At 46.9% G+C, this 17,272-nt stretch overlaps 1 protein-coding gene across 2 annotated transcripts in view; it reads left to right on the forward strand.

The window, feature by feature from the left end:
• GLRA1 (glycine receptor alpha 1) overlaps positions 1-17,272 on the forward strand; it is an 82,857-nt gene that overhangs the window by 51,230 nt on the left and 14,355 nt on the right. For both annotated transcript variants that reach the window (XM_042948641.1, XM_042948644.1), the window contains exons 4-7: positions 8,394-8,617; positions 11,351-11,433; positions 13,306-13,443; positions 15,762-15,976. In XM_042948641.1, coding sequence (XP_042804575.1) covers positions 8,394-8,617; positions 11,351-11,433; positions 13,306-13,443; positions 15,762-15,976 — 660 coding nt within the window. The remainder of the gene's footprint in view (positions 1-8,393; positions 8,618-11,350; positions 11,434-13,305; positions 13,444-15,761; positions 15,977-17,272) is intronic.

Consider the following 17,272-nt stretch of genomic DNA (forward strand, 5'->3'; position numbering starts at 1 on the left):
GATTACATGTGGGACTTTGTGATTGATTCTGGGGCGTTGCCAAGCTCTTCTGCTGCATATTCTTCTCTGCTGTAGTTTAACCCACACAGAGCAACCGGTTTTCCATTTTTCCAAATGGGCTAATGGCATGTCTCACTACTGTGCCCTGTACTGACAACACTGTCCTCTTGCCTTTTTCCAGGGTAACATCCGCCCTTCAATTTGCACTCCTTGACAACCAGTTATGAATCCACCTCACTGTTTAATATCCCAAACCAAAGTTCTCCACCTGATAATTGACTATAAAGGCATGTATGAGCCAACCAGTCACATAGGCTTAGTGGGGTCCCAGTATACTATATCTACCATATTTCTTTCACCTACCCACGTAGGAACTTGGTTTTTTAAAAAAAGGAAATAAAGAGGCCACATGTAATTGTCAAAATAATGTGAAATTGAGAGCCAGATAGTCCTGGGTTCGTGTCCATGCTCTAGCACCTACTAGCCATGGGAGTTTGGGCAAGACACTTGACCTCTACTGAATAATAGAATTATTATCAAATAATTTCTGAATTTCAGTCTCCTTCCCTGTAAAATGAATATAATACCCAGTGTGCTAGGTTGATGAAAGGCTAAGAGATACAATGCATATAATATTCTAGCAAATGCGAGAATCCCAATAAAAGCAGCTGCTATTAGCATTTTTATGTAATTATTAAACTCATGCTGTGTTTTAGTGATCCCCTAAAGATAAACAAAGATGCTCAGTTCCACTGGTCCAACCCACCTACAGTTGTTTACAACAAATGTATCTCTGATTGTGTGAGATCCAAATCAGAATGCACCAAGCAGGGTGGTGACTTGGGAGAGGTTCGAGGCACAGAGCAGGCATCTGGAACCAAGAAGACAATGGGTCAAGATCTGGGGATTCTGCCAGCACTGGACTTGAGTGTGGCACAGACAATGGGTCAAATTCAAGGGTCAGATCAGCAATGAAGTAGGAGCACTGGTGGACTGCGGGACCTGGGGCAGAAGCTTTTTGTTTCTTGCCCCTTTTAATACGTCCTGATAATTGTGGGTATCTACAAACCTACAGCTACATAACCACAGCCAGAGATAGTATCAGGTGGCATTAAAGTGTCATGAAACTGTCACTTGGGGCAATTCTAGGAGATCCTGGGCAGTGTAGTCTAGGAGTTAATTGCTTGGCATGAACATCTTAGGTCCAAATGTCAACTTCGGGACTTGCTAGATGTGTGATGTAGGAACAGTACTTTAACCTCTGTGTGCCTTGATGTAACTAACCATAACATGGGAATGAAAATAGAACCTACATCGCAAGATTACCATGAAGATAAAATAACACACATCATGCTCTTGGCATCATTCCTTACACGTGGTCAAGTCTCAAGCCTACATATCAGTATTATCAATCCTGGATCTACCAATAACTAGTGGTGGGAACTCAAGATTTTAGGGCTTTAGATTCCACATCTGTCCAAGGCAGAGAAGAATCTTCTCTTCATGCCAAACTTCACAGAACAAAATTAACATAAGGGTGCCCTGAAAACTAAAAAGCAGCAACCCCAAATCACGCATCATCAATAAAAGAAGCCAGTGCAGCATACTACTTAAAAGCAGACTTTGGAGTCAGCCAGTCATGGATTCAAGCTTCAGCCCTGTCACTAACTTTAGATGAAGCACAAGATAGCCCCCGGCCTCAGTTTATCTATAAAATGGTGTCACTGCGAGAATTTGGTGAGAGGGCTCACTAAAGCTCTTAGCACAGTCCCTGGCACTCAGTCAGGATTTAGTAAACTCTACGTGTGCCAATGAGCAAGGTCCTTACTGTGAAGAGCTGGGGCTGACTCATCTCACATTTGGAGACTTCATCTATGACTCTGGTTCCATGGTGCTTTTCAGAGGGCTGGGGAGGGCAGCTCCCTCCTGGGGTGGGAGAGGAAGAGGCAGCTCATATAGCAAGGCTAAGCGCCCTCTACTCAGATTCCAATCCTCCTGATTACTGTGTAAATTTGAACAAATTACTTAATCTCTCTGCCTCTCCTTCACCTATAACTTAGGTTGGCTATATCTATGCTATAGGGTTGTTTTAAAGATAAAACGAGCTGAGGGGTATCTGGGTGGCTTAGATGGCTAAGCATCCAACTCTTGATTTTGGCTCAGGTCATGATCTCACAGTTCATGGGATGGGGCCCCATATTGGGCTCTACACTAACAGCACAGATCCTGTTTGAGATTCTCTCTCCGCCCCTCTCCTGATCACACTTCTCTCTCTCTCTCAAAAAATACATAAATAATTTTTTTTTAATTTTTCATGTTTATTTTTAAGAGAGAAAGAGTGTGAGCAGGGGAGGGGCGGAGAGAGAGGAAGACACAGAATCTGACGCAGGCGCCAGGCTCCGAGCTGTCACCACAGAGCCCGACGCAGGGTTCAAACTCATGAACCATGAGATCATGACCTGAGCCAAAGTTGAATGCTTAACCGACTGAGCCTCTCAGGTGACCCTAAATAAACATTAAAAAAGAAAAAAAAAAGATAAAAAGAGCCAAAATGCATGGCATGCTTAGCACAACACCTGGAACATAGTAGGTCCTCATTAAGGGGGACCTTTTATTACTTATATGGCTAGTGGTTAAGCTAAGCTGAATGGTTTGAATGCCCCTACCTACACACCTCTGCTATTCCTTCTACACGAGATTCCTTTGACCTGCAGCTATATATATATATCCTAATCTAAATACACTGAGGCCACACCCTAGTCCTCAAGCCCTGTCCTGCTCTAAGCCTGACTCCCCACCCCTGGACTTCCTCCTCACACATCAGTGGCCTCCTTTCCAGCTGAAACTAGATATTGTTCCCATCTCAGAACACCACCAGACCTGGAGGTGCTAACATCGGGAGGCTGGAACAGACTGAAAGGGGCTATTTCCAAAGTCACCTTCCCTCTGAAAGCTTTTCCTGATTCACCCAAGCTGGCTGGAAGTCATCTCAAAGACTCGAGAGCAATATCTAATAGCAATTTTTTAGAACCTCTTTGACATTTGTCACTGCCAGTGTTGTGTGGTAGTTTTTGTGTCCATATCTTGCATCACCTGCCAGATAATTTGAACTCTCTGAGGGTAGAAACCAAGACCTTATGCCTCCACCCTCACTGTTCTTCCTCTAAGCCTAGCAAATATTTATAGAGTAGAATTGAGTTTAGACAGAAGACACCCCTTTGAGAGCTGGATACGGAGACCTAGGAAGGTATGAGAATCTGGCCTTTGTCCATGCCTTGGACACTGTCTCTTGGCTCTGATTGCAATGGGAGCACATCCTGTCTACCACATTCCCTTCTCACCACCACATTCATCCAGGCCCCTTCCTATTAAGATACTTCATGCTTCCTAATTGACCACAGTGCTGAGTTTAGGAGAGTTTAGTGGGAAAAATTGGAGCGTGAGGTTAGACACAGCGGGGATGGCAGTGGGGGGCAGATCCCACTGCAGTGGCACACAGGAAGCCCTCAATAGATGTTTGTTGAGTGATAGAATGAGTGAATGAAGGAATGAATGCTCTACCTTGGTCTTATAAGCAAGGTAGTTGCCCCATTACCAGAAAACAGACCATCAGCGACTCTCAGAGGCAGGATGGGTGAATTGATCCTAGAGACTACGGAGCGAGAGCTCAGGAAATCCCTCCCACCCCAGACTTAGATGGGCCAGCCATGAGAGCTCGAGACCTGGAAGCCAACTACCAGAGGCTTGCTACAGGTTTGCTTCCGGAGGCTTGCTCCAAGCCAACTACTGGAGGCCAACTACAGGTTCCTCAGGTAGAACCTGAGGTTCTAGGGTGGAGAATTCAAGTGTTGCTCCTCTGGCCCCTGACCCTGAACGGAGACCCCAAGCATGTCGAACGCTGACCAGTGTGGTTGCAGGGCTAAGTAAGCAAAACAGCATCTAGCTTTCAGCCTATTACACCAATTACATTGATCTCTTCTGAACTGCATTTCCCACTGCTGTTTACCAACTAAGGAGGAGAAAATCAATGGCAACAGCTTGTTTGGGTAGCAGCCTCTGAAGGGAGGAGCAGGGGGCTGCTGGGAGGAGTCATGCTGCTTGCGGACACCAGATACATTCTCCAGGTCTCCCGCTTTCCCTTTGCACTGGTCATTTCCTAATGAGGCCCCACCGCTCTTGTTTTCTTTTCCTACTTTTAAGTGATGTACCTTTATCTTTTTTATGATCAACATGCATTTACTTTTCTTATAAGAAAAACTAACATATCTTTTTAAATATCAGTAATAACATGCAAATGTCATAATGCCCTCCCCTACTTAAAATTTTTCAAAGGCTCCGCATGACTCTCGGGATGAAGTCCAAATCCCTCAGGAGAGTTTGCAAGGCCCTGCAAGCACCTTCCCCTTAACACATCTACTTGCTGTTTTTTCCAAAGGACCATGCCCTTCCTTTTTTTTTTTTTTTTAATGTTTACTTATTTTTGAGACAGAGACAGACCATGAGTGAGGGAAGGGCAGAGAGAGAGGGAGACACAGAATCCAAAGCAGGCAGGCTCTGATTTGTTAGCACAGAGCCCGATGCGGGGCTCAAACTCATGAACTGCGAGATCGTGACCTGAGCCAAAGTTGGACGCTTAACCGATGGAGCCACCCAGACGCCCCTAAAGTACCACATCCTTCCTTTGCCTCAAGACCTCCCCGTATGTGGCGACTACTGCCCAAAGTGCTTTTCCTCTCTGGCTCAATCTTATTTGGCCTCACCTTAAATATCGCTTCTTCTGGAGCCTTCCCTGACCAGATTTAGCCTCCTGCCCTAAATCTGGCTGGAGGGCCTGTCTTCTACATCTCCGTGGCACCCTGTATTTCATCCCCATCGCAGCCCTTGTCTCCGTGTGGTGTAAACATTACACTTAGGCTCTGGGACTGCAAGAATATGTCTGTCTTTCTTGTTCTTGGTAGATTCTCCAGTGCCTAGAACTGTGCCTGGTCCTTAATAGAGGCTCAGTTAAATGGAAAAATAAAAATAAAATAAAACTAGTAACAATTAGCTGTTCGATTTGGAAGGGTTCTTAGAGACCATCTATCCTAACTTTTTTTTTTAGAGAGACATTGACAGTGCAAGTGGGGGGAGGGGCAGAGAGAGAGGGAGAGAGAATCCTAAGCAGGTGAGGTAGGCACTGTCAGCGCAGAGCCCGACGCAGGGCCTGAACCCATGAAACCATGAGATCGTGACCTGAGCCAAAACCAAGAGTCAGACGCTTAACTGACTGAGCCACCCAGGCTCCCCTATCCTAACTCGTGTTAACACTGAGGCCTAGAGAAGCAATTAGGTCCTTTACTGAACTGCTATGTGATCTTAGAAAAATGCCTTCCCTCTCAGGGTCTCAGTCTCTCCACTATAAAATGAGGAAAGCTCTTCCTACTCTAACTTTTTCTGGCTTTGCTTCCTCCTCCTTCTGGGTATTGGGTAGCTCGTAGGTGCACTGACTGCATGGGTAGGTGGGATGGTGCAGGAGAAATATAAGGTCAGACTCATCCTCTCAACTTGCTGCCAATCAAGTTGAGAAGATAAGGTGCACCCAGTGCTAAATGCAATGTTCCTGGTGATTCCGTCTTGCCAAGGAGATCAGAAAAGGAAGAGATCGTGGAAGTCTGGAGGCATCGAGACTCCTGCAGGAGACAGCACCTAAGCTGAGCAGACAGAATTTACCGAGGCAGTGAGGATGACAGAGCAGTATCTCTGGCACAGAACTGGCTAGTCACACCTGTGGGACATAACAAAGGGCTGGGCTGACGCATTCAGAGCCCAGCTCTGCCACTTGCTAGCTCTGGGCCTTGGGCAAGTTTCATAACCTTTACAAGCCTCAGTTTCTTTCCCCTCACTAAAGGAACTTGAATGTCTGGTGTGCAGGGGTTTCGTGAGGATTAAGTGTGTGTGACAGTACCTGGAACAGCACCTGGTGCCTAACAGACCATTTTAAGAAATGCCACTTTGTTTTCTTCCTTCCGGTCACGTCAACAGGCGTGACGTATCACTGGCAAGAACATCAAAAGTGCAGCTGGGGTTTGGGGACTGAAGGCTCTTCCTGCCCAACCACTCATAGTCTCGTTTACTCTGACACGACTTGTCCAGTGCCCCGTTGCACACACAAACACATGCACGCAAACACATGCGCGTGCGCACTTCACGTAAAATCCAAGAGAGAAAGAGAGGCTAGTTCTAATTCCCCAATCAGATGGGGCAGATTGGGAGCCGTCCATTACTGTCAGCAGGAAAAACAAAGTATCAACATCCAGGTCTGGCCTAGAGGTCTCCCTCCACCACGGGACTTATAAAACATGAGATTATGAGACCAAATGTCATTTTCTATAGGGCTGGAGGGAGAGGCCTCAATGAAATTATAGAACAATCCTATATAATACCTTGGAACATTTTATGAAGCTATGGATATTTCTGAAGGAGAACAGAATGGGGCATGTGCTGTGGGGGATGCTGGCAGGGGTGAGGGTGAGGGTGGGGAGGAGGATTGTTTTAGTCCATCCCTGCTGATGACAGACCCAGAGTGATTAGGAAAAGAAAATGTAGCATGATCTCATTTATCCAGCACGTTCAGGGAAAGCAGCAGGTGCTCCTGTGTGGAGACTATTGGTGAAGGAGAGCATTCAGAGTTGGACTTGAACTGAGGTCATTAATCTTTTAAGGAACTATAGACCCTTTTGAGAATCCAACATAGAGAGCCATGTTCTTCTTCCCGGAAAGCACAAATATGTCCCAAATTCTAGTTGCAGTGACATAATATTCATAGATCACATATTTACAATGCCTCCCTAACAAAACTGAAAACGTTTCTTCATGAAAATATTTCTTAACTTCATTACCCACTTTCCTGGCACAGAGACCCACCACCCCACTAACTGCTTCTCAGGCTGTGAATGGAAACTAAATGGACTCTTTCGGCTCCTCTAGAACCAATTGATCAAATCCTCTGCTAGGAGTCAGGACTCTTGTGTTCCAGGATCAACTCTGACCTGCCTTTTCAGAGTGATACCGGGTCGGTCTTAACTCTGGACTTCATTTTGTCCATCTGGAAAGAAAAAAAAAAAAAAACAAAACAAAGGTGGGGGGTGGGGGAGAGAGTTTCGACTAGGACCGTACTTCTTCACGTAGGTTCTATAGAAGGCAAGCATCATGTACAAACACAAGAGCTCTATGGCCAAAATAAATCGGGGAAATAATGCATATTCTATTCCCTTCTTGGAGATACGTACAAATAGTCAGCATATTAAGGTCTCTGAGAAGTCCTACAATAAAAATTCCGTTGCATTTGGTTTAGTCCAACATTTCCCTCTTGGGTTTGATCGTGACTTTTTCAGCCACATAACTCCACTACAGTCCCATCAGAGAAGCCCTTAATCAAGCACTGAGTTGAGAACCCAAGAAGGTATAACTCCACAACATCTATGCATTCTCCCCAGGGGTGGCTGGGTCAGTTGGAAGAGCACGCAACTCTTGATCTTGGGGTCGTGAGTTCAAGCCCCACATTGGGTGTAGAGCTTACATTTAAAAAAATTTTTTTTTGAGAAAATTCTCCCCAAAGAAATAAAGCAACATATATGATAGAAGGTGGCAGAAGGCTGGTATTGAAACAGAGAGATGTGAAGCCTACGACCATTGAATTCACCCATCCTTCCTTTGCTGCTTGGGAATCAATTGCTCTCTTTAGACAGAATAGTGTGAATGCTCAGGCATCAGCTTTTGGCCTTTCCTTTTGCTCCCTCAATCCATCTACAGCAGTGACTCTCAAACCTCAGTGTGCATGGGAATTACTGCCCTGATGGCATCGATAATAAAAGGGAGACTTCAACCTTATCAGTGATGGACTATTTCTCTCGCCTAAAAAAATGAAGAAACAGGGCAAAATGTCAACAGGATGAAAACAGGTGTTTATTACATCAGTCAGTACTTTATTTTTTGTTTGTTTGTTTTTATTTTTTAAGTAGGCTCCACACCCAGCAGGGAGCCCAGTGTGGGATCTGAACTCACAACCCTGAGATCAAGACCTGAACTGAGATCAAGAGTCAGATGCATAACCTACTGAGCCACCCAGGTGCCCCAGTTGGAACTTTATTATTTTTTTTAAGTTTTCAAAAGAAAACATTTAAATAACTCAGTTCAGAAATAAATGTACTTACTTTAAGAGGATTTCTAGGAACGACTCCCCTGACTTTTTCCTGATGCACAGACTTTACGTCTCACCCCACATTAGGCGCAACCACACTCATAACTCTCCAGAAGGGACTTTGGGGAATGCTGAACAAAAGCACCAGGGGTCCTCTGAGAGTTGACATCCCAGGGCCTGACCCTGACTCTACCTCCTTGTCTCCTGGCTCTAGGACTATAGGGTCAACATCTTCCTGCGGCAGCAGTGGAACGATCCCCGGCTGGCCTACAATGAGTACCCGGATGACTCTCTGGACCTGGACCCATCCATGTTGGATTCCATCTGGAAACCCGACCTGTTCTTCGCCAACGAGAAGGGGGCCCACTTCCACGAGATTACCACAGACAACAAACTGCTGAGGATCTCCCGGAACGGAAATGTCCTCTATAGCATCAGGTGAGTTCCACACAGGTTCGCCCCCACCCTCCTCCTCAGAACACACCTTGTCCCGTTGCCTTCTGGGAGCAGATACTAAGAAGTGAACCAACCAGGCGTGAACAGGCCCTGGCAACCCAGCTCCTTTGCACAATACACAGAGCCAGCTCTGTAAATGACACTCAGCAACTGAGAATCCAATACCTTGAGAAATCCTAGGAGTGAGTGGTTCATTATAACCAGGGGAACCGAGGAAGCGTCCTAAAGAGCGGGAGGGGTGTTAAGGTTAGGCCCCCTAAGCTCACCCACCATTTCAATAAAACAAAAATGGAAAAGAGTATTCAAAGGCAGCACTCAGTGACAGGGCTGTTCAGTTACTCAAAATGAAGAAGTTCTAGAGAGATGCCATTCAACATTATGCCTACAGATAACAATGCTGTAGTGTACACATAAACATTTGTTAAGAGGTTGGATCTCACATTAAATGTTCTTATCAGAATTAAAAAAAAAAAAATAGCAGGAGCAAAGGCACAAAGCCTGAAAAGTCATAGCCACTTGAACAGCCAACGAAAGGTGGATGGTGCTACTCACAGATACGAGCCAGGGCTGCCCCAAACCCTTTCTATCTTCCATACCTTGCACTGGGTCTAGGAAGCTAGGACCCCCTTCCCAGCTGGGAGGTATCCTGCAGATGCTGTTTAGGGGCAAGCTTTCAGAGTCTCCTGCCAACTCTCCCCACCTCATTCCCAACTTCTTCCCTCGAGCCATGGAGAAAATGACCAATGTCCATGTTAGCTTCTTACATACCTGGCATCCACTGAGAATTTATTTATTAAGCTGGGTATTTTACATAAATTATTTGTAATCCTATCAATCCCATGAAGTATTTTTTTATTATGCCCACTTTGCAGATTAGGCAGGTGACGATCTTAAAGTTTAAGTCATTTGCCAAAGTTCCCACAGTCAGCCTAGATTCTCATCTGTTAGCATGGATCTGATGCCTGCTCAGGACCTGGAACAGTGTAGGGCATTCGATAGGTACTCATTTGATGAATGAATGAATATGTTTTTATTTCAAAGAGCTTAAAAGGGACCCTGGGCCTAAATGACTCCTCCTCCCCCTCCAGTTCTTTGGCGGAAGAAATCTTCCTGTTTCCATTAGCAGATGAGCTTTAAATGTCCAGGACTATAGGGGAGTCTGCATACACATCCTAACCCTCAGATGTGACTGGACTCAGGGTGTCTCCTGAGAGCAGGCCAGGTAGGAGGGGGGTACTTAAGAACCTCAGCAGGGAAAGGAGGCACTAAGGAGGGGATGGCTGGGTACAGCCAGAGGTCAATGTGGCCTTCCTCACCCCGGAGCCTGTCCTGCCAGTGCACATCCAGATGGAAGGGTGATGGGCTCATGATAGCCACCAAGTGCCCTGACTGGCTGGGGCAGAAGAGGTTACCCTGCTTGGATTTTGCTGCTGCCAGGCTAGTTTTGTATCTCTACAAAGCTAAGCCCCATGCAGCATGACAGAAGGACAAATCAGCAAAAAGTGATGTTCCCAAGGTCATTCAACTTCAGGAAATTAACCTAGTGTGACAGCTGCCCCACTTTGGAGCTTTTATCTGCAGAAATTCAACTGTGTTCACTTTCTCTTCACCTTCCCCTTCCCTCTCCCACCCCATGCTTCCCTTCCTTCTCACCTCCCTTTCCCCCCTCTCGCTTCTTACCTTGTGCTTAAATGGGACCCAAATCCAGAGCAGTTGGAAGTGAGCTGGAGGGAGGAAGTGGACACAGGGCCATGAGCTCACCGTCTGCAGCTAAGATGCCAGCAGCTAAGTGTCACTAGACCACCACCAGTGAGATGCCTTTCAGGCTGGCAGTGTTGGAAAGCAAACACATGAGCTCAGAATCCAGTGGCCAGGAGACAAAGTTTTGAATCCTGCCTTTGAGCCATCACTTGCTGTGTGACCTTGCATGAGTCCCTACCAATTCTTCTCTGTACCTCAGTTTTCTCACCTGTCAAATGAGGGAGTTGGCCTGATGATCTAAGGCTTTTGGGGGCTGCGAGAGCCTTTCTTCTCCATTCTCTGCAGCAGGTGCTCAGATGTTGGCACAGCCTTTTAAGCTGAAGCCTTGCATCCTAACCTGAGCTGCAGACTTCAGCTCTGTTAGGGGGACTCCCTCTGGGTCTAAGTCTGAGCCTCTTCAAGGGTCTAACAACCCAAAATAAACGGCTATCCCAGAAGCCTGGGGGCACCCACCACTTCCCAACTGACTCCAGCGTGAGCCCACAGGTGTGAGCCAGCTCTGTTTGGACACCCAGAAGGGCCTCTTTGAAATGGCTTTTGATAAGTCCAGTGTATGAAGGGAGGCAGCAAAGAACCACTTGAAGCACCTGACAGGTGCACCTGGGAAACCTGAGGCCTGGGGCTACTCAACTTAAAATCCAGACTCTGCAGAAGACAGCCCCTGGCCTCCAGGCCTTCAGGCAGCTTGCTACAGGCAGATGTCTAGAAGCCAGATAGTCTCCAAAGAAACCCATGAATTCCACTGACTGTGTGACTTTAGGCAACCTACTGTATCTCTCTGAGCCTCCACTCCATAGCTGAATATAGAAATAGACATGTATTATTTCAATACACGCCAGTTCCCTGCCCTCCTTGACTTGTCCAAGTTAACTGATTAACTGGTAATCACTAGCACAGAGGCACAGCTTCCCTGGTCTGTGGGTCTACCATCATCCAATTCTTTTCTCTTCCCAGAATCACCCTGACACTGGCCTGCCCCATGGACTTAAAGAATTTCCCCATGGATGTCCAGACGTGTATCATGCAACTGGAAAGCTGTGAGTCCCTTGCCTGAGGGCTTTAGAAAAAACCAGACTCCCCTTTACCCAGGGGACGAGCAGAACTTCCCATACAGCTACTCCTAACTGCTGGACCCCAGGGGATTACTGCACTAGCCCAAAATACCAGATGAGGGGCTTTGCTTTAGAAAATGCATTAGAAATATAACCCCCCTTCCATTGTCTGGCTGAGGCCCAACTTTGAAGCCAGCAGTATTTTCCCAAGACTCTGTTCCATGTCCCTTGCGGACATGCTCTCCAGGAGTGCAGCAGGAAGAGTTTGAACAAGCCATAGTCCTTGAACTCACAGGAAAATAGACAACTAGATGCACAAGTAACTCTAACACAGGGCGGCAAGCGGTAAGCGTGTTGTGAGAAGTACAAATGCTGTGGCCTCATGGCAGAAGAGTGCTTCCTTCTGGTTGGGAAAGAGAAGGGGTGCTAGGGAAGGCTTTATGTAGGAGGTCACAAGTGAACCTACCAGAGGAGGTAGCTGCCTTCTTTGATTGCAGACAGAAACCAATCCAATTTAAAAGATGGAAAGAAATGGAAGGACGTAGGGGGTCCTCATGGACTTGAAAGAGAAGCTGAAAGCACAGGAACCAGGGCAGAGGATTTAGGCAGCGGGAACCAATGGGGCAGCCCCTTGGAGCACCACCTCTGAGTGGAAATGGCACCAGCCAACTCTGAACCTTTTGTCACTTGACTCAAGAATCAAATCAGGAGATTATAAATGCTGGAGAGAATGTGGAGAAACGGGAACCCTCTTGTACTGTTGGTGGGAATGCAAACTGGTGCAGCCACTCTGGAAAACAGTGTGGAGGTTCCTCAAAAAATTAAAAATAGATCTACCCTATGACCCAGCAATAGCACTGCTAGGAATTTACCCAAGGGATACAGGAGTGCTGATGCATAGGGGCACTTGTACCCCAATGTTTATAGCAGTACTTTCAACAATAGCCAAATTATGGAAAGAGCATAAATGTCCATCAACTGACGAATGGATAAAGAAGATGTGGTTTATATATACAATGGAGTACTACGTGGCAATGAGAAAGAATGAAATCTGGCCATTTGTAGCAACATGGATGGAACTGGAGGGTATTATGCTAAGTGAAATAAGTCAGGCAGAGAAAGACAGATACCATATGTTTTCACTCATACGTGGATCCTGAGAAACTTAACAGAAGACCAGGGAGGAGGGGGAGGGGGAAAAAAAGTTACAGAGAGAGAAGGAGGAAAACCATTAGAGACTCTTAAATTCTGAGAACAAGCTGAGGGTTGGTGGGGGTTGGGGGAGAGGGGAAAGTGGGTGATGGGCATTGAGGAGGGCACCTGTTGGGATGAGCACTGGGTGTTGTGTGGAAACCATTTTGACAATAAATGTTAGATAGATAGATAGATAGATAGATAGATAGATAGAATCAAAGTCCTGCCATAGAGGATCTGATTGATATAGTTGAGTCATTAACTCACACCTTGGCCCCCAACTGATAGTCCTACAACAGTATTCTATAGAATCATTCCCCAGAGGAAAAGAGGGAGCTTGCAAGGATGGTGTGCAGGCAAAGTAGCAGATGTGAGCTGAATATGACCATGGGGGTAAGTATTGGGGACAAAAGGACAAGCCAGTGTCAGATGGTGGGAGGGGTAAGAAGCACAGTAGAAGGGCAGGGGGCTAGAAATAATTAAACCAGTTTTAACCTCTTTTGTTGCAAGTGGGCTGGGAGAGGGTGGCATCAAGACAACATGGTCTCATGAGTTCCATCTAGTGCCCAATGCCTCTTAGTCTCTAACCCAAACCAACTCTGACATGCTTCAAATAAATGCTTCTGGGTGGTGACTGCTCCTTCTTCTGAACCCCCATCCCAGTTGGCTATACCATGAATGACCTGATCTTCGAGTGGCAGGAGCAGGGAGCTGTGCAGGTGGCAGATGGACTAACTCTACCCCAGTTTATCCTGAAAGAAGAGAAGGACTTGAGATATTGCACGAAGCATTACAACACAGGTAGGTGCAAGGATGTCCTCCTCAGGTCCCACCCCCAATCAGGGCCAGAGATCATTTCAAACATTCATTCAATCAAGAGGCGTTCTTGATGGACATAGCTTTGTGTTAATTACCTCATGGTTAAGAGAATAGGCTTTGAAACCAGAAAAGTGGCTCTGACCCTTTCTTCCTGGATGTCCTGGGGCAAGTCACTGAAGCTTAGGCCACACTTCATTGCAAGGGAGTCTGGGAGATACGGTCTCCATCCCAGGTAGCAGCATGCCCAGTCAAAATGAATCCTACGCCTAAGGCAGAAGGGCAGAGCTGATATTAGGAGGACATCTAGCAGAGTCTGTCACAGGGGAGCTGTCATTTCTGACAGAGCACAAGTACACAGACTTCAGCAGGAGGGAGCTGAGAGGTGGCACTGAGGTTATAAATAAGTGTGGTTGGAAAGCGTCCCCTAGATTGTGAGCTGCAAGAGGGCGAAGAAACCACCACTGTTTTGCTCAGGTCTCTGTTTCCCAGGCACAGCACAGCCTTCGTTGGAAGATCAGACACAGGAATGAACTGGAGTCAAACCAGGACTGGCCTTCCCTGCCCTGCCTCAGGCTGGGAAGGAGCTTCATGGAGGCACAGTGGAAGAAAGACAGTCAATATGCCAGCTGGAGGGCTGGGTAGGAGGCTGCTGTGTGAGCCCAGCTGAGAAGAGTAGAGGCATGAAATAGGCTGATGACAGATGCCAGAGAGAGGAGGAGGTGAAGCAGGGGTGTTGAGAGAAATCACTATGTGCTCTAGTGCAAGGAGAAGGCCCAGAGCAAGGGCCGGTGGCATGAGCTCTGGGCTCTCTGGGACAGCTGCACCTTCCTATGTAACCACCGAGGTGTCTCAGAACCTCGAAAGATACTCTCTTGATCCCTGGGCACGCTGAGCCTTAGAGAGGTAATGGTACTCCCATTGGCAGCCATGAGAACAGTGACTTCCCATGAATCACATAACCACACTGACTCTCACATACCACAGCCCATCACCGTTTACACCGCGCTTTCTCATTCACTACCTCATTTGTTCTTGACTATTCCTATTGAAGTGAGAGCAGAGTTCTGTGCTTGTGCTAGGCCCTGTGGTTACAAGCGAGAAAGGCTGATAAGGCCCTGCTCCATGGAGCAGACAGTCCAGAGAGCTCTAGGAAATCACCTAGTAACTGTGCTGCAGTGGACTGGAGCTGAGAACACCCCCATGGGACTGGCTCTGTCTCAGTTCCAGGGATGCACAGGTAGGGAGGAGACCAGCTACCCACAGTCCAGTGCAGAGAACAGAGAGAGCACGATGTGCCTATACACTCACTGTATTGTGCCTTAAAGGCCCTGATGACCGTGTGAACAGAACTGAACTGAAGGAATCTAGGGGTTGGGGGGGTGTTGAGCCTAGGGCAGACCACATTCAAAGCATCACAGAGGAGCAGGGTGCTTGCTTTGTCTGGTTGTGGGAAGGAGTCTGGGCATTCCAGGCAGAGGCCTTAGCAGGAGCCAAAGCTCAGAAGTGGCAAAGTGCAGGACATGCTCAAGGCAAGGGATAGAATAGAGGGGGTCATGATTAGGGTGAAGAAAGAAGGGAAGAAGGATGGAAAAGCAGGCCAGAGCACGTCTGTGAAGAGTGGACTAAAAACTTTGAACTTTTCCCTGTAGGTAAAGGAGACTTTCTGGTCTGAGGAGAGAAGGAAGGAAAGAAAGGTTTTATAAGAGGAAGTAAGAGGGGCCACCTGGGTGGCTCAGTCGGTTGAGCGTCCAACTCTTGATTTGGGTTCAGGTCATGATCTCACGGGTGAGTGAGATTGAGCCCCACGTTGTCAGCCGCACTGTTAGCATAGAGCCTGCTTGAGATTCTTCCTCTCCCTTTCCCTCTGCTCCTCCCCTCACCCTCTCTCTTTCAAAATAAATAAATAAATATAAAAAAAAAAAAAGAATGGTCTACTTAGGCCCACTCTTAGCAACACAATAAGGCTGATGAGGATGATGGCAACTGACATTCCTGAGCATTAATGATGTGAGGACCATACTAAGTTCTTTATAGGCATCATCATAGTAACCAAATGAGGTAGGTACCATCACGACCACCACCACCATCATCATCATCATCACCATCCCTACTTTACCATAGATAAGGAAACTGAGACACAGAGCGATTCACTTGTCTTGTCTGAGGACACTTGTCTGAGGACACAGCTAGTGTGAGCCTGAACCAGGCCCCAGCTGACCTCAAAGCCTTGGTTGTTTTGACCTCAAAGCCTTGTTTCAACCCACCAGGCGACTTTGCCTTCTCACTATAATTTCTCGCAGGGAAATTCACCTGCATTGAGGCCCGGTTCCACCTGGAGCGACAGATGGGCTACTACCTGATCCAGATGTACATTCCCAGCCTACTCATTGTCATCCTTTCATGGATATCCTTCTGGATCAACATGGATGCAGCGCCAGCCCGTGTGGGCCTGGGCATCACCACTGTGCTCACCATGACCACCCAGAGCTCAGGCTCCCGAGCATCCCTGCCCAAGGTAAGTCCTACTGCCCAAGAGCACAGAACACCTGGACAAAGGACTCTCATCTCCCCACCTTGCCTGAGATAAAGAGAGCGCAAGGAATTAGTCACTATGTATCTACTACACTTGGCAGGATCCAGCACTCTGGGGGTGTTTTTGTTTGTGTTTTGGAGTTATTGCACACAGTAAACTTATTTGCAGCAAATAAGGAGATCATGGGGAATAACTTCCAAAGCCATGAGTCCCTGAGTGAGGGTGAATGGGTTCCTTTTATTTAGGGTCAGGATGCATATAGAAAGGGGAGCCTCATCATTGTATGTAGAGGCAGGCGTAAGGTTGCGCATGTGCCTTAAGGAAACATGCCAATATGTATATTATGTGAATGAGGCTTGTGCTCCCCCTTGGGTGGAGATTCTAGTATTAAAATGAGGGAAAGGTAATGGTAGGTCATTCCACAGGTCACTCCATGGTCCATCTCCACAGACATGAATCAGGGGTTGAAGCCCAACTAGGATCCAGCATTCTGATCCAGCACACCTCTCCTCCAGATGTGCATTATGTCGTATACAGTTACCAGACAACACAGTTTGCTCCATTCCCTGCCAACATTGCACACACGTCCTGCTTCACTTACTACTAACGCTCAACTCCACTTCCTCCTCCACTAACTTTTAGTGCTAAATGCAACACCCCGCTTCTTTCACCAGTAACAGTAGATACTTGGTGTTGGGTGTCTCCAAGACCATCCCTACATTCAGAGATTTGATACGACTCACAGGACTCAGCATAGCACTGTACTCACAACTAAGATTTCTTACGGTGACGTATTAAGGACATAAGCTAGGTGATAAAGGGAAAAGACACAGGCAGAGTCTGGAGGAATCCATGTGCAAGCTTCCTTGTTTTCTCCCTCCCACGAGAGGGACCACACGGTGTACATTCTTACCCCAACAATACAAAAGCAGTCACGCGTGTGAGATGTTTCTGCCCAGAGAGGCAGAGAAATTGCTTTGAGATTCTTTTAAGATTCTGTATCAGTGTTTTTTCTTGGGTGCTCGTCACATGCTCTGCCTAGCACATACGAAAATTCCAGACTCCTAGGAGGAAAGTAAATTTTCAGCATAAACCTTATCGTCTGTACAGGCATTCTCTGCACAGCAAGGCCCCCTGATCAGTTAAGGGAAGTGGGAACATTCCCCAAATCCAAGTTCCCAGATGTCAACCAAGGGCCAATCTTACAAGCACGTCTTTCGAAGGATAGCAACGTCATCTTAAAACTCATACGTTAACACTTTTCTGCCCCTATTTCTT

The sequence above is a fragment of the Panthera leo genome, chromosome A1, assembly GCF_018350215.1.
Source record: "Panthera leo isolate Ple1 chromosome A1, P.leo_Ple1_pat1.1, whole genome shotgun sequence".
NCBI lineage: Eukaryota > Metazoa > Chordata > Mammalia > Carnivora > Felidae > Panthera > Panthera leo.